The following is a 15564-nucleotide window of genomic DNA, read 5'->3' as shown; positions in this document are numbered from 1 at the left end:
CGTGGGGGCGGAGGGTGGTTGATGATTGGTGCGGCCCGGGGAGGGGGCGGGGCCTGGAGAGCGCTAGCAGGGTAGGTTGGTGGGTCGCTGGTCTGTCGCGCGGTTTCCATGTGGACGGGCGGTGAAGATGGCGGGCGGCGACGGCGGCTTCTTCATCAAGAGACAGCGGAGCCGAGGGGCGGCCCGGGACAGCGGCGAGGGCAGGGGGGGGAGCGGCGGCGGGAAGAGGAAGGTGAGGAGCGGGCGGCCGGCGGGCGGGGTGGGCCCTCGTCATGTCACGTCGTGTCGCCCCTGACGCTTCAAAGCGCTTCACAGGGATTTACTGACTGTGTGTGTGTGTGTGGGGATGCGGCTGATTGCGCTACATAGAGGCGCCACCCACCCCCCCACACACCCTCACACACACCCCCACACACCCTCACACACCCCCCCTCCCCCACACACACCCCTCCCCCACACACACCCTCCCCCAGACACACCCCTCCCCCACACACCCTCACACACTCCCCACCCCCCCTCCCCACACCCCCACACACCCCCTCCCCCACACACACCCCTCCCCCACACCCCCCTCCCCCACACACACCCCCTCCCCCACACACCCCCCTCCCCCACACCCCCCCTCCCCCACACACCCTCACACACACACACCCTCCCCACACACCCACACACCCCTCCCCACCCCCCCTCCCCCACACCCCCCTCCCCCACACACACCCGCTCCCCCACACACCCCCTCCCCACACACCCCCTCCCCACACACCCCCTCCCCCCCCACACCCCCCCCTCCCCACACCCCCCCCTCCCCCACACACCCCCTCCCCCACACACCCCCCTCCCCCACACACCCCCCTCCCCCACACCCACCCTCCCCCCACACCCACCCTCACACCACCCACACACACCCTCTCCCCCCACACACAGGGAACCCCATCACCTGCTCTGATAGTCTCCAAACTCAACTGAGATTTCCCCACATCCCCCACTCCACCTGAACAATCCCAGAGACACATGGGATGTGTTTTCTCTCTCTATCTATGTCTATATATATGTGTGTAAATCGATGGTATTTGTTTCCAATCATAATATTGTTTCATTTGATAATCACTTTGTCCTCTTTCCCCCCCACCCACCCACCCACTCAGGCTGGAAATGCAAAAGATAATGTCCGCAAGAAATTCACCGCTAAATTGAACGAAGAGATTTCCAGTGACTCCGAGACAGAAAGGTAACTGTGCGGCATTTACACTGTCGGCCTGCGAAGGGTAAATGCAATGTTTTGAGGGACCCCGTGAGCATTTTCCTTCTCGCTGAAGAGGAAATGACGGGTTTCCCAAGGAGAGAGAAAGAAGCCGATTACAGATGTTGGAACCCACTTTGTCTATCGTTCAGGTCTTCTTCCGAGATTCCACTGGTTCTGAAAACGGACTTTTGGGGATTGAACAAACTTTTTAGCCTGAAACTAATCATTGGTTCCCACAGTGGAAGGTGAATCCTGCCCGAGTGCAATATTTTTTTTATATAGAAACTAGCCAGATTTTTTTCCCAAAAGGCTGTGGGTTCTGGCTGGATCCGTTCAAGTCTGAGGTGGAGAGATGTTTGTCAGGTCAGGGTATCGGGATACGGGCCGAGGGCAGATAATTGGAGTTGAGGAACAGGCTCGAGGGGCTGAATGGCCGCCTCCTGTTCCTATATATATATATATATATATATATTTGCTCAGGGAGCACTGGCCTTCTTCACGTCGACAGCTGTATTTATCCCACCTTTGGCAAGCAAGCGTTCAGCCATTCTGTCCCTGTCCAGAGCCCACTCCAGCATAAAGCATTTTGAGACGCCCCCTTAATGTGAAAGGTGCTACGTATAAACGTAAATGGCATTGTATTTGAACGCGGTTTAGCAATGTTTATTAAAATGCTTTTTCGATGACAGTGGTGCGAAGAGAAGAAAGGATGAGCAGGAAGATGAAATTGAAGAGACTGTACAGGAGAAGAAGCTGCGACTGGCCAAGGTCTACCTGGCACAACTCCAGCAGGAGGGTAAGAACTTATTGAGCTACAAAACACCACCTAACAATGACAGCCCTGCTTCGGCATTGTGTAAGGGTGAAACGATCCCCTCAAGTAATAAATTGGTCACTCAATCCACTGCTGTTTGTGGGGACGCCGCGTTTCGCCCACAAAATATGCACAGGTCAGTGAAGTGGGCCGCACCTCGGCTCCGCTGTCTCTTGATGAAGCGCTTTGGAACGTCTTGAAGACGTGATGAGGCGCTGTATCAAATGCCAGGATTATTATTACTACTGTAATGCGGTTGCTCTTGATGCCTAAAAGTAATGTCACAGAAAGCTGCTGTTTGTTTATCTGCTAAAGGAACAATTCCAATTAGTGCGGATTTAATTGACGTTGGCTTTGCACTGGGCAGCTCTGGGAACTCCTGGCTTGATTTTTGTTTGATTTGCTTGCAGAAGAGGAGAAGGCAGAGGAACAGTTAGAGGGTGACCAGGTTGGGGGCAGGCTGGAGGATGAAGTGGTAAGAAAGTGATGTGTCTTATATAATGTTTATTAGGTTATACCACCGACCAGCCCGTCAGAACTTTCCCAGAAGGATGAAGTGACTAAATTGAGGACACTTGTTTTGTAATTGCAATTCACAAGTTGATTCTTGAACAAATCAGTGTTTTCTGTAAAATCCTAATGTACTGTAGCAGTTTTGATATTTTTTGATATAAGTTTAATCGATGACACTTAGAAAGTAGCGAAACATTTGTGTCCCTACAATTTAGTGCCACATCAAACAACAATTTTGTCCTCACAGATTCTTGAATTGCGCACATGTCAGACACCGGGCTGAGCAAAAAAAAACATTCAACTCGCTCAGCCGTGTCAAATCTTAGTTATTTGATCAATTTAACCTGTCTGCAAGGATCGATGAACACTTTCTAATGGTGATGATGGCCAACCTTTCCAGCCAGATCCCTCGTGCCCTAACTCCTCTTTGTCGTTACAGCTTGAACAGAAAGGAAAACTTAAACGTCTTGTCGCCAGTGGTGTAAGTAAAGAAAGGTTTTTCTTCAGTATTGTTGTTGTTGTTGATGCTCCTCGCTGTTATAGGCGCTAAGCCAGAGGGCTTCATATTTGCTCTCCTTGTTTGTCAGTGTTGCTGTGTAATGGATATAATCCACGTTTCATCCCCACGTCATAACAATATTCGACGTCTGTTGCATGGAATTAAGACACAGTCGTGGAATACTCAGCCCTACTCTTTTGGAATGTACTATATATGACTGTTCTCTTTGAACAGCCCAATATACTTCAGTGAGCGAGGTCTAAACTTATGGAACAGCCTCCCCCGGGAGACAGACGGTGGAAGCAGAAAGTATTGTTTGTTTCACGAACAAATGAGATAGATTTCTACTAGAAAATAATATCTGGGGATACAGTGTATAGTTTGGGGACACGATGTGTCAAGCGACTGCCAGGATGGTGGAAGGCGAACTAGATGGACCTTGGTTTTCTTTGGCCTAGCAAATTCTTATGTTCTTATTTACCTGACATTGTACTGACTTGTGAGAGCAGTCTGACATTTCCTCGATGAATGTGTAAAACCTTTTTTTATTTTTATCTGGTTTCAGTATCTACCCCCTGACCCGTCGGAGATTCGACTGCTAAAAGGTCACCAACTTCCAATCACGTGTCTGGTCATATCTGCAGATGATAAATACATATTTTCGGGGTCCAAAGACTGTTCAATCATTAAGTGTAAGTTTGTGCAACCGCCAAGTCACAGGGTAACGGGGATATTTAGCAATGATGGTGGCAGTGGCTCCGTCCTCTCCTGGAGATTGCTCTATCCGTGATGAATTCAAGGAATCTTTGTTTCCTTCAAATTGGCTGTGGAATTTTTTTGGTTTTCTCTGGTGTTTGATCTCCCCTAGGAAGGGGCTTGGTGTCTTTGCGCTTTTGTGGAAAAAAGTAATATCAATAATTTGGTCACTCAATGCACGACTCTTTGTGGTGGGACACTCCTGTGTGCAATTGGCTGCCGCGTTTCACCCACAAAATATTCAGTCAATTCACTTTACAGTATGTTCTGTGAAGCACTTTGAGATGTCTCGAAGACGTGATAAGGCGCTGTGACAAATGCAAGGATTATTATTATTATATTTAACTATAGGGGACGTTGCAAATGGAAAGAAGCTTCACACAATCCAGGGCGGCCGGAAAGGAACAGAAGATAAACACGTTGGGCACACGGCTCACATCCTCTGTATGGCAATCTCATCCGATAGCAAATACCTGGTGAGTAACTCCTCTCCTCCCCCCAGAAAACAGCATGGTGTTGAAGAGCAGTATTGCTGGAATGGTTCAGACAGACACCCTATTTGTTAGCTCTAACTAATCAAAGCCAATTAGTGCAAGTGCGTGTTTACATGAGCAGCAGATGTGTGAACGGGCAGAGTTTGAGATTGACGGTAGCACTTGTCACACATCACAGGTACTACTCGGTTCAGACTCTTTGAGACGTCTCAATGATGTGATAAGGCGCTGTATCAAATGCAAGGATTATTATTACAATAACAAATGACATTTACACAGCTCTTTTCACATCGAGAGGACGTCCCAAGGGGCTGGACAGTTAGAGATTTAGACCTGAGCTGGAGGTTGGGGTGGAAGGAAGAGGTGTGAAGCGCAGTATTATTATTATTAACTCTTGAATTTTCTTGGCAGGCGGCAGGAGATAGGAACAAGATGATTATGATCTGGGACCCCGCCACTTGTCAACATGTTTACACCTTCAAAGGACATAAAGATGCTGTGTCAGTGAGTCTGGGCGACGGGGGTTGTGGGCACAGTTGGCAGTTGCTAACTTGTATTTAGAAGTTTGCTATTAAGATATTCTCCGCAGTCAGACCTTCAGTCTCTCTGCCCCGACACTTTGGAACCCCATCCCACCGTCCCTTCCCCGCGCTCTCTCCCTTGCCTGCTTCAAGGCACAGCTAAAGACCCTCCTCTTCGACCGCGCTTTCGGCCACCCTCCTACCCCCACTCTCCACCCCCACTCTCCACCCCCTCCCGATCCCAAGCACCTGCTCGGGTCCAAATCCCTGACTGTCCGAAGCCTCGGGATGTCCTCCTGACTTGAAAGGCGCCGTGTAAATGTCATTTGTTGTTGTTGTTGTTCTCTTGCACGATGTTCTTTTAACGGCTGTGTTTCCCGCAGGGCTTGTCCTTCAGGAAAGGAACACATCAGTTATATAGCGCCTCGCACGACCGTTCTGTCAAGGTGTGGAATGTTGACCAGAATGCTTACGTCGAAACCTTGTGAGTACTGTGAGCCGCACTCTGGGCTTTAACTGAGTTTAAACAATCAGGGTTTTGAGATCTTCTTTGTGCAGTCCTGTAGCTCAGTGGTTAGTGCCCTCGCCTCGCAAACGAGAGGACCTGGGTTGGATTCCCGGGCAGGACAGGGCGAAACGTTGGGCAAGTTTCCTTACTCTACACGTCTCTGATTACCAGCAGCAAGTAGGAACCCGGTTGTTAGCTGATTGGCGGATCGCTTTTCCAGGGGTTAATAATCCCTTTAAAAACAAAATAATAATAATTTGGTCACTCAATCCACGACTGTTTGTGGGACACAGCTGTGCGCAATTGGCTGCCGTGTTAAGACCAATGCATTACACCACTATCGTTGTCTTTCATTTCCTTTGAATCCACGGAAAGGTTTATGCAGTGGACAAACCTTTAAACTCTGCTCTACATATTCTCTCTCTCTCTCTTGTTTCTTTCATCAGTGTTTAATCGTTGTCCAGTGGACCATTGGGGGAAAACCCCCCCTCTGCTGTATTGACATTCTGCCACAAGATGTCAGCATTGTACTTAAGAAACACTGGAAAATTAATTGTCAAATTGCACCAAAAAACACTACTGGCACAAATACAGGCTATACCTTTAGCTTGATTCACCCATAGTGACTGTGTGTTGTGTAGTGACCGTGCGTTTTGTTTCACCCACAAAACACCAAGTCGATTCACTTTACAGCCTATCCTGTGAAGCGCTTTGAGAGGTCTTGAAGACGTGATGAGGCACTGGGTCAAATGCGAGGATTGTTGTTGATTCCAAACTGTCCCAGAGTGCTCTGTCGTCGCAGGGAGCGAGCTGACCGATTGACATTGTCGTTGGCCGAGTTTTTATTTATGTATGGTTTCCTTTTGTGCATAAAACAGATTCGGTCACCAGGATGTTATCACGGGGCTGGACTGCCTGAGCAGAGAATGCTGTGTGACAGCTGGGGGCAGGGACCGCACTGTGCGTGTCTGGAAAATCACAGAGGAGTCACAGCTGCTGTTCTATGGTCACGAGTGAGTAGCAGAAATTATTTATACACACTCGCATGCACACTCGCACAGATGCACTCGCACAGACAGATACTCGCACAGACACACACACTCGCGCGCACACACTTGCACGCACACACTCGCACAGACGCACACACACACTCGCACAGACGCACACACACACTCGCACAGACGCACACACACACTCGCACAGACACGCACGCACGCACACACACTCGCACAGACATGCAAAGAGCGCAACAACCAAAGAAACGGACATTGAAAGCAAACAATTGTCTGCCTCGTTTCGCCCACAAAATACACAGTCACTACACTTTGCAGTATACTCTGTGAAGAGCTTTGAGACGTCTCCAAGACAGGATAAAGTTTTGTCCAAATGGACCATGTGAATTACATCCTACATTTTCCTTTTCACCCTCCCACCCCCCCCCCCCACCCCCCCCCCTAATAATAGTCATTACACTCCACATCCTGTGTGAATTCTACCTTCACGACAATTTTGACTTCTGGGAATTTATAGATTGAATTGTCCCAGCTTCCATTCTCACCTTGGAGAATAGTTGTCTTTCTTTATCGATCAGAAGGTTTCCATTTCACACCTGACATCACAAGTCTGAGGTGTAAATTCCGTATCTTGCACTTTTCTTTCTGAAGACGTGAGTCTCATGTTCAGATTGAATTGAGGATCAGTCATAACAATGTTTAAAGTAGACTTAGAAAGGAGACAAATATATTTTTTTACCTTTCTTACATTTTTTCAGTTCCCAAAGGGATTATTACCCCTACAAAAGCGATCTTTGTTGAACCCATTAGCTTTTTTCCTCCTGTTCTTGATGATTCTCGGTGTTCCGATGTCGGAGTGTTTCCTTAGCAACTAATTTTTAAGAAGTCATTAAGTATGAGCGTTTTTTCACACTGTTTATTTGGGGAAATTGAATATGTTCACATACCAAAAAAACCTTGTTTCCTAATCACTTCTATCCTGGTGTTTAATGGTTTGGATATATAATATTCTACTGTCCTCTATCCCTCCACCTTGCCTCTTCCCCATCTTCAGATTGCGCCTGAAGACCTTTTGTCAAGTGCTCTGGGACGCTACCCTGCGTGAAGGACTCTGTGTAAATGCACGTTGTTGTTGTAAAATGTAGATGCCCCCTTTAACATGACCGCTGAGGTATCCAAATGCTTGTCAGAATGATCGTCTCTAACTGAAGGCTGCTGACTAAGAACATTCAGTACTCAATGGGTTATTTGTCACCACAGTTGCTTATTTCAGAGCTAGTGAGAGATATTGTGGGAGCAGGTGAGATTGTCTGAAAGAGAACGGAAAGATTGAGGTGCAGGTGTGCACTGTCGTCTATTCTCACTTGCTCATGTTGCTTTAACCCAACTCTCAACATCGGTGGAAATGAGATTTCACAGCTCCCTGTTCACCTCTGTACCCACCCGTCTCAGCTACACACCACCGCTAATTAGAAACGCTTAAATTCTCAAGTGCTCAGGAGGTGGGTGAGAAGTGGTGCTAGACATCTCTGCCTCGCCCTTTTATTACTTTTGAAACCGTTGCGTGCTTTCAGTGAGGAGGATATTCCAAGTAAAGAAACCAAAAGGAAATTAATCTTCGGTGCGGCTGTGAAGATTTCACTCGCCCACTCCTCATTGTACAACAGGAAGAAATTACTGTTGACGACAAATATATTTTGAGAGAGTTTGGCACCCTTACTTTTTTTTAAAAGAAGAGGGAGGAATTATATTACCTTTGTGGTTTAATTTGTGTTTTAATCTTGGATCTTGTTAATCAGTAAATAACTAGCGTTTTCTCTCAAAACTAGTTTTAATAAATTAATAATTTGGGAACTCGTTCCACGGGCTGTTTGTGGGACACTGCTGCCGCGTTTTGCTCACAAAATTCACAATCTCTACACTTTACAGTATATTCTGTGAAGCGTTTTGAGATGTCTCGACGACGTGATAAGGCACTGTAGCAAATGCAAGGATTATTATTTGGATGACCAGGACGCAATGGTGCAATTTCATTTTTTTTTTGTGTGTGTGTTTATTTTTCACTCAAATTCTATACATCAACACGGTTAGGAATGATTTATTTATCTGTCAGCGTGTGAAATTGCCCAAATTTGTAAGTGGGTCAGTTTGATTATCCGGCAATAATGGATGCTGTGTTTCCCCTCGAGGAACCTTGTTAACTTTCAGTTCCCTGATCACTTTTCTGCTCATTCAGCAATGCACTGACACACACAGTCTTCTGTTTGCTCCACAGGAGTTCAGTTGACTGCATACAGCTGATAAATGAAGAGTACATGCTTTCTGGAGGTGACGATGGGTATGTTTATTGCCTTGAGTGTCTTTTAAGTTTTATCTTAAGCTCTCCGACCTGCTTTACTCCCCAACCCACTACCTGCTGCCTCCCCTCGAATGGCTCCAGCCCCCTGCACGTGCCTCGTGCCCTCCATCGGTGGCCGCGCTTGAATGTTCTCCCTCTATCCCTCCAACTCGCCCTTTCCTTCCGCATCTTCAGGTGCGAAGGTGCGACTCTCAGGTGACCACAGGCACTGGTGAAGTGGTCACCCCCCTTCCCCCCTGGCTTGGCCTCATGCTCTGCCAATGTCACGTCCTCTGGGACTCTACCTTGCATGAGGGGTGCTGCGTAAGCGCAAATTTCGATACCGCGCCTAATTTTTAATGTAAGAGACCTCTCCTGTGACTAAGAGCTGGAGCTATTAAATGTTAAGACTGAACCAATGTTTTTCAGTTCCCTTGCTCTCTGGACAGTCACTAAGAAGAAGCCCCTGATGACTGTAAGGAAAGCCCATGGTATCCATGGTGCCTCAGGGATGGAGCAGCCATATTGGATTTCCTCAGTGGCCGCACTGCTAAACAGTGATTTGGTAGCTTCAGGTAAATGTTGGGCAAGTTTCCTTACTCCACCCACATGCCTCTGTTTACCAGCAGTAAGCGGGAACCTGCTTGTTGGTCGATTGGCGGATCGCTTTTCTGGGGGTAATAATCCCTTTTTTTAAAAAAAAAAGCAATTGGCTGCTGTGTTTCGCCCACAAAATATACACAATTCACTTTACAATCCTGTGAAGCGCTTTGCGACGTCCCGAAGATGTGATAAGACGCTGTATCAAATGTAAGGATTATTATTATTATTAATTCTGTATTTCAGGTTCCCATGATTCGAGGATCAGACTCTGGAAGTGTGGGGCCGGATTTAAGAAATTGGAGCCTCTGTTTGACATCCCAATGGTAAGAGAAGAGTTAGAGGATGATAGGTTTGTTTGAGTGTGAACAGTCATTACCAGTTTAGCTATTTAGAAATTAAGTACACGTGTCTCGAGATAAAGGTCAACTCCATTGCTGTGAAAATGTCCTGTTGCTCATCTAGATCACGGTCCCGAACATTGACATCAACTTACTTCAAAGGAAGAGCTCAATCTGTATTTTTAGGCTTCGAGAAGCGTTGTACCTTGTAGAACTGAACTACAATAACTACGTTCCTCAAAGCATCCAATAGTCCTTTCATTGTTCTGCCAGGCTGCCTGTGCAGATAACATGCTTATTAGGATCCAGGGTAAGTACTTTGTAATTCCAAGTCACACTTACATTTGTAAACACTTTATATTCATGAGTCACTTAGTCTCATCGGCTAACCAGATGCAGAGCTATAATCAACCAGATGCTGTAATGAACGCTGCTCACTTCAGTTACAGAACAGCTATTAATATTTCTCAGGTCAGCAGTCATCATTATAGCAGTTTCTTACACCACGACTTGTCTGTGTCTGTCAGGTTCTGTGTATATATATGTATATATATATATATATGATGTGAGTGGTGTACATGGCAGCAGATGTGCTCATATTTGAAAACACGCTGTGTTATTGCTGGAGAAATCTGGAATGTTCCTCCGGCATCTTAAAATGACTCGTCCTCCCTATTATTGGGCTTGGAAGTATGTACACGATGCAGTGTTTTTTTGACAATCATCTACATTGTAAATTAGCTGTAATTTAACGTCACGTTACAGTTACAGTCTCTCAAGAGTATCGTTTGCCAAGTTTCTGGCACAGAATAATGCAAACTGGTGAGGGAAGCACACGCCCCAGGCCTTTGCTAAATTAGTGTGAAGAAGCTGTCCTGTTGGTTCAGGAAGCTTAGTCAGTGAGTAGCTGAACCGCGCAAACGATGAATGTACTAGTTTGCTGGGATGTGTTGAATCCGTTGATCTCCTCTATGGTGACAGTAGTGGTCTCTAATTCACAACAATTCCTTGAGATAGAAAATCAGCCAGTGTTGTTGCTCCTAATCTTCTAACGATGCTTACTGAAGGTGTTTGTGTTTGGACTCTGGGTGAAAGTAGGATTGGATTTGGTTCAGTTATGCTCCATAGCCTATGTGTGAATAATGATTGCTTTACAAATGGAACAAGGGGTAATATGGAACAACCGATCCCAGTGGAATAGACTTCAAGGCCTTCAGGAAAGGGAGAAAATTGTCTGGGGAAACATCTGTGTCAAGCTAATTTTGGAAATCTGGCTTTTACTGCTTAATTCTGATCTCAGCGTAGGTTCACATCAGCCCAACTTCCCTGTGTTAAATTCCGCCATCGGCAAAAGTTCTCATAAATAGAACAACCGTGAACGCATGAGAAATGCATCCCTCTGCCTGAAGTGTTCTAAATTGAGTGGAAAAACAAGCTCTCTCTTGCTTTTAACAAGACATTCTACAAGTACAGATAGTTTTGAGAAGGCAAGTGGCTGGTAATTGCCTTATTATAAAATAAATATATAGTAATATTGTATTCCGTCACTGTGTGTGTTGTGTACTGGAAGGTTTTCCTGCAGCTAATTTGATTGAGTGTCCAGTGTTCTTTCACTTTATCCTCTCTCTCTCTCTCTCTTCCAGCCTCCCATCCACCTTGGAACCTGAGCACTGTTTCATTTAATTAAAGCTTATATTCCTTCCCTCATTAATTCGCCCACAAAATATACTGTTGATTCACTTTACTTTAATTCCCCTTTTGAAAGCTATTATCAAATCTGCTTCCACCACCCTTTCAAGCAGTGTGTTCCAGACCGTAACAATTCATTCGGGGATTACAGCCAATCCCTCCTAACACCTTTAACCTTCAGTTTATCATCTTGTTTATTCATGTTAAGACTCTGTAAGTCATGTAGAAAAGAAGGCAAAGCTTGGACTCCTTCCTGTGTGCCTCTTTCTCTCGTAAATAAACTGAAATTTTGACGTCCAAAAAATATTTCCCTCTGTCTAAACATCAGGAAATGGCAGCTGTTTTGTGTCTTGTCAATGAGTTCTGTTCATCCACAAAATATAGTCGATACACTTTGCAATATATTTTGTGAAGTGCTTTGAGACTTGATAAGGCGCTATATCAAATGCAAGGATTGTTAGACAGATTAACATATTGTAGTGAATATAGAAGGTTATTACTTTTCAAAGCATGCAGTTGCATATGGTTGACAGATTTTAAAATGTTGATTTGAACATTGGTAGGTGGTGGTTGCAGATCAATCGGTTGACTAGAATACTGGGAGAATAGCGCTATATCAAATGCAAGGATTGTTGTTGTTGTTATTCAGTTTGTATTGGACTAAAATCACCTTTCTGTCCTTCACAGGCTGGTTTTGTGAATTGTCTGAAGTTTTCCACTTCCGGTAACTTTTTGGTATCCGGTGTGGGGCAGGAACACAGGTAAGATCACAGACTGCAATGCAGTAGGTGCTCTGGAATTGTATATTTTTTTTTAGATCTGCTTTTTCACACAGTCAGGAAGGAACAAGATATTTTAAAGTCAAAGAGAGCTGTTCTTTGATACACAATCTCTATCTCCTGGTGAATTTCATGAATATGAACAAAATCACAATTGTAGTTAAAATACAGTATGAATATGTCTTGTCTCCACTTGAATCACAGTTGTCTGATTTAATATTTAAATGCACGCAGTGTGATACTGATGGTAATTTGTCACTGCTTGCTGTTTGCTGCTAATTTAGACTGCATGTATATTTAATAACTGCAGGTGACACATCCTCTGTGTCAGTCATCTGTTTTGTCATTTAAAAAAAAGATTTGATCCAAGGCATGTGCGGATGAACCCCCCCCCACCCCTTTTCAGCGAATAAAATGTTCCTATATATAACGGACTGCGTTGTCCTAGATGTGAGAATGTCGCCTGTTAAGAGATTATTTTCTGTATTTATCTGAATGAAGCATCTAGAATGATTTCAAATTAAAAAAATAATCTTTGATGGATGTCATGTGATGGCGGCGGATTCTGCCTCTCCCGTCTTGGATCTGGCTGTTGCTGTTAGTAACATCTTCAAAGGTTGACGTCAGTGCTCCTCTCCCCAGCAGGCTGACGGTGTCTATGTGAACCTTGAGTACCAGGTTTTGTCAGAATTGTTTTAGGAATTTATAGGAACACAGAGGATGTGTCACCTGAAGTTATTAAATTTATTCAGCCCCTCGAGCCTGTTCCACCATTCTATTAGATCATGGCTGATCTGTACCCCAACTCCAATTACCCGTCGTTGCCCCGTATCGCTTGATATCTTGATATAACAAACATCTGTCCACCTCTGTCTTGAACGTTTCGATCCAGCCACAATCAACAGCCTTTTGGGGGAGGGAGAGAGAGAATCCTAGATTTCCAACAACAGCAAAATTACATGTGTATAGTGCCCTTCACATCAGGAGGACGTCCGAAGGCAACAGGTGATCAGTGTTTCGGACTCGAGCTGGGAGTTAGAATCGGGGAGGGTGGAGGGCAGGACCACTAGCCTTTTGGTGAAAAACTGCCTCCTGGATTTCACTCCTAAATGGCCTTAGCTCTGATGTTAAGATGATACCCCCCCCCTTATTCTGGATTCCCGCACCGGAGGAATTACTGATGACTCTTGTGCAATGGAGCTAAAGTAACACTTATGCAGTAATCAGCTCGGGTTTCCTCAGCATTATCTGGTAAATAATGTATTTCAGTTCCCTGGTTGTAGAGTTATAATGTATGTACACTGTCAAAAAAGTATTGAAACCAAAAGTGGGACTAAATGTAATTTTGCTGTTGCAGTTGGTATCTCTTTCCAAGCACAGGCACGAGGGGCAGAACGGGCTCTTCCTGTGCTGTAAGATTCTATGATTCTTAAAAAAAAGGACGTTCAGTTTCACTGTAAAGTTTAAAAGAAGGCGATTGCTTTCTACCAGAGTCCAGTGAAATGAATTTTGAGCAGATTTTACCTCGGTTCATAGTGGCCGCAGGTCCACAGCACAAAGCCGCTGAATAAATATCATCTGCCTCGGCTCAGGGGCCCTACCCGCTGAGTAAACACAACTGCTGTTTTTGTTGGGCGTAGTTTTTCTGACATTGAGATTGAGGCACTTGAGTGGCGGGAGATTGATTCTTTACCCACCCTACAATAGTCTGACCTGGGATTAGTGAAGGTTTAAGTGATGATTGGCCATCATGTGAAATCAGGAGGCATTGACTGCTTGCTGCGGCGGCCACTGGGAATTGTAAATGTCTGCGAGTTTGCTTATGCCAGATGTATGTTTTTTTTATTGGTGGTTAAATGGATGGAGTGATAGAGAGGATGTAACATGATCTGTGGCCTTGCAGCTGTTGTCCTTGACTCAGTGAGGAGGTATAGAGTTATTCGCTTGAATAGTCACCCGGTTATCCTGTAATTTTCACTCATTCCACTTCACTGCAAATTGCTCAGCCAGACTGTTCAGTCTGATTGAATGAACCCCTTTGGTTCACGAAAGTGAGGTAGGTTTCCGCGCAAAGTAGGTTTCTGGTGTCAGTGGGGTCTCAGTCACTCCTGGAAATGCTTGCACAAGCGAACGTCGCTAACTTTCAGCCACGCTATAATGTAGTGAAGTGGGGGTGTGAGGGGGGAGAGAGGGGGGTTTGTGGGGCTGGACACTGATGTGCGTGCGTGTGTGTGAGCTTTATTCGGGAGCCTGTGTGGTCTTGTGTTGAAACGATTTTCAAGTGCATTTGTCTCGGGAGCTTTCAAACCGCAATATACCGACACTGTCCATCCGCTGCGTGGTGTGACTTTGTTATTAATGACATCGCACTCACATCTCCTGGGCACGAATGTAACTTCAGCACGACTTGTGTGTGTGTGTGTGTGTGTGTGCATATATGTGTGTGCGCGCGTGTGTTGTGACTCACGCGTATTATAAATAATGGATGCCGCGGATTAACTGAGAGACACGTTTTAATTCAGGCGCTCGATTGACGTCAGCAGCTGTTGTGGTCTGAGAGCGTCGGTTATATTTGTACAGAATTCTGCACTTGGCTCAAATTATTCCAACAGTTTGTCCCGTGTGTTTATTTACAGGTTAGGCCGTTGGTGGCGGATCAAAGAGGCCAAGAATGGAATTTATATTATACCCCTGAGAAAGAAAGAGCAAACTGACGTCACCAAAGAGCAAGTGACTGCGGTGTGAACAATAAACCCTTTGTAATTAATCCTTTCCCCCCTGCAGGGATTTCGATGCTCTTTTTGGGATAGAACACAATAAAAAAAATTGCTTGCGTTCACTTCACAGCAGTGTCCAAGCTTTCTATTGTACTCATTTCCACACTTTCTAAATCCTTTCAACCCGTAGCTTGCCTTTCTTTCTACCTCCTGATGACTGTCCGTTTATTGAAAATCCTGCCGTGTTGTGTATTTTGGGAGGGCAGCGCACAGATCACCATCTGTGGTATTTCTGAGTTTAAAAAAAATATTAATTTGGTCACTCAACCCACGACTGCTTGTGGGACGCTGCTGTGCGCAATTGGCTGCCACGTTTTGCCCCCAAAACATAGTCAATTCACTTTAGTATGTGCTGTGAAGCGGTTTGAGACGTCTTGAAGATGTGAAAAGGCGCTGTGTCAGACGCAAGGATTATTGTTATGAGTCCGTGAAGTTAAGCTGAACAAGATAAACGCTGGAGAGAGTGTTTGCAGTGCAAATCCCCAAACTACACCAACTGCGAACATGAACAGAATAGCTACAAGATTTGAGGGAGAAAATGTAATGGTGATTTCTAAGTGTTTGGGAGCAGTGTATCACAGTCCCCAGACTGTCGTTGTGAACTTTATTTCTCATCAAGTTTACATTAATGTCAGGAACCTGTCGTTTCCAGCCATCTTTATCAGTGTCAGAGGAAATC

At 45.3% G+C, this 15564-nt stretch overlaps 1 protein-coding gene across 1 annotated transcript; it reads left to right on the top strand.

Moving 5' to 3' along the window:
* The first annotated feature begins 48 nt into the window (after positions 1 to 48).
* On the top strand, positions 49 to 14952 carry rrp9 (ribosomal RNA processing 9, U3 small nucleolar RNA binding protein). Its single transcript, XM_007890513.2, has 15 exons — positions 49 to 232; positions 1146 to 1228; positions 1933 to 2039; positions 2468 to 2532; positions 3010 to 3051; positions 3635 to 3761; positions 4177 to 4301; positions 4731 to 4823; positions 5224 to 5324; positions 6227 to 6361; positions 8637 to 8699; positions 9129 to 9274; positions 9546 to 9625; positions 12017 to 12090; positions 14745 to 14952. The coding sequence occupies exons 1-15, from the start codon at positions 128 to 130 to the stop codon at positions 14851 to 14853; spliced, it is 1455 nt and encodes a 484-aa protein (XP_007888704.1). The 5' UTR covers positions 49 to 127; the 3' UTR covers positions 14854 to 14952.
* The last annotated feature ends 612 nt before the right edge of the window (positions 14953 to 15564 follow it).

The sequence above is a fragment of the Callorhinchus milii genome, unplaced genomic scaffold, assembly GCF_018977255.1.
Source record: "Callorhinchus milii isolate IMCB2004 unplaced genomic scaffold, IMCB_Cmil_1.0 Scaffold12, whole genome shotgun sequence".
NCBI lineage: Eukaryota > Metazoa > Chordata > Chondrichthyes > Chimaeriformes > Callorhinchidae > Callorhinchus > Callorhinchus milii.
This window is presented reverse-complemented; position numbering and strand designations above follow the sequence as displayed.

Bases quoted from the DNA above. Each gene is read 5' to 3' on its own strand.
- rrp9 (XM_007890513.2), top strand. From the start codon at position 128: ATGGCGGGCGGCGACGGCGGCTTCTTCATCAAGAGACAGCGGAGCCGA. The intron at 6,362-8,636 runs GTGAGTAGCAGA...TTTGCTCCACAG, and splicing joins CTGCTGTTCTATGGTCACGA to GAGTTCAGTTGACTGCATAC. The intron at 12,091-14,744 runs GTAAGATCACAG...GTTTATTTACAG, and splicing joins GGTGTGGGGCAGGAACACAG to GTTAGGCCGTTGGTGGCGGA.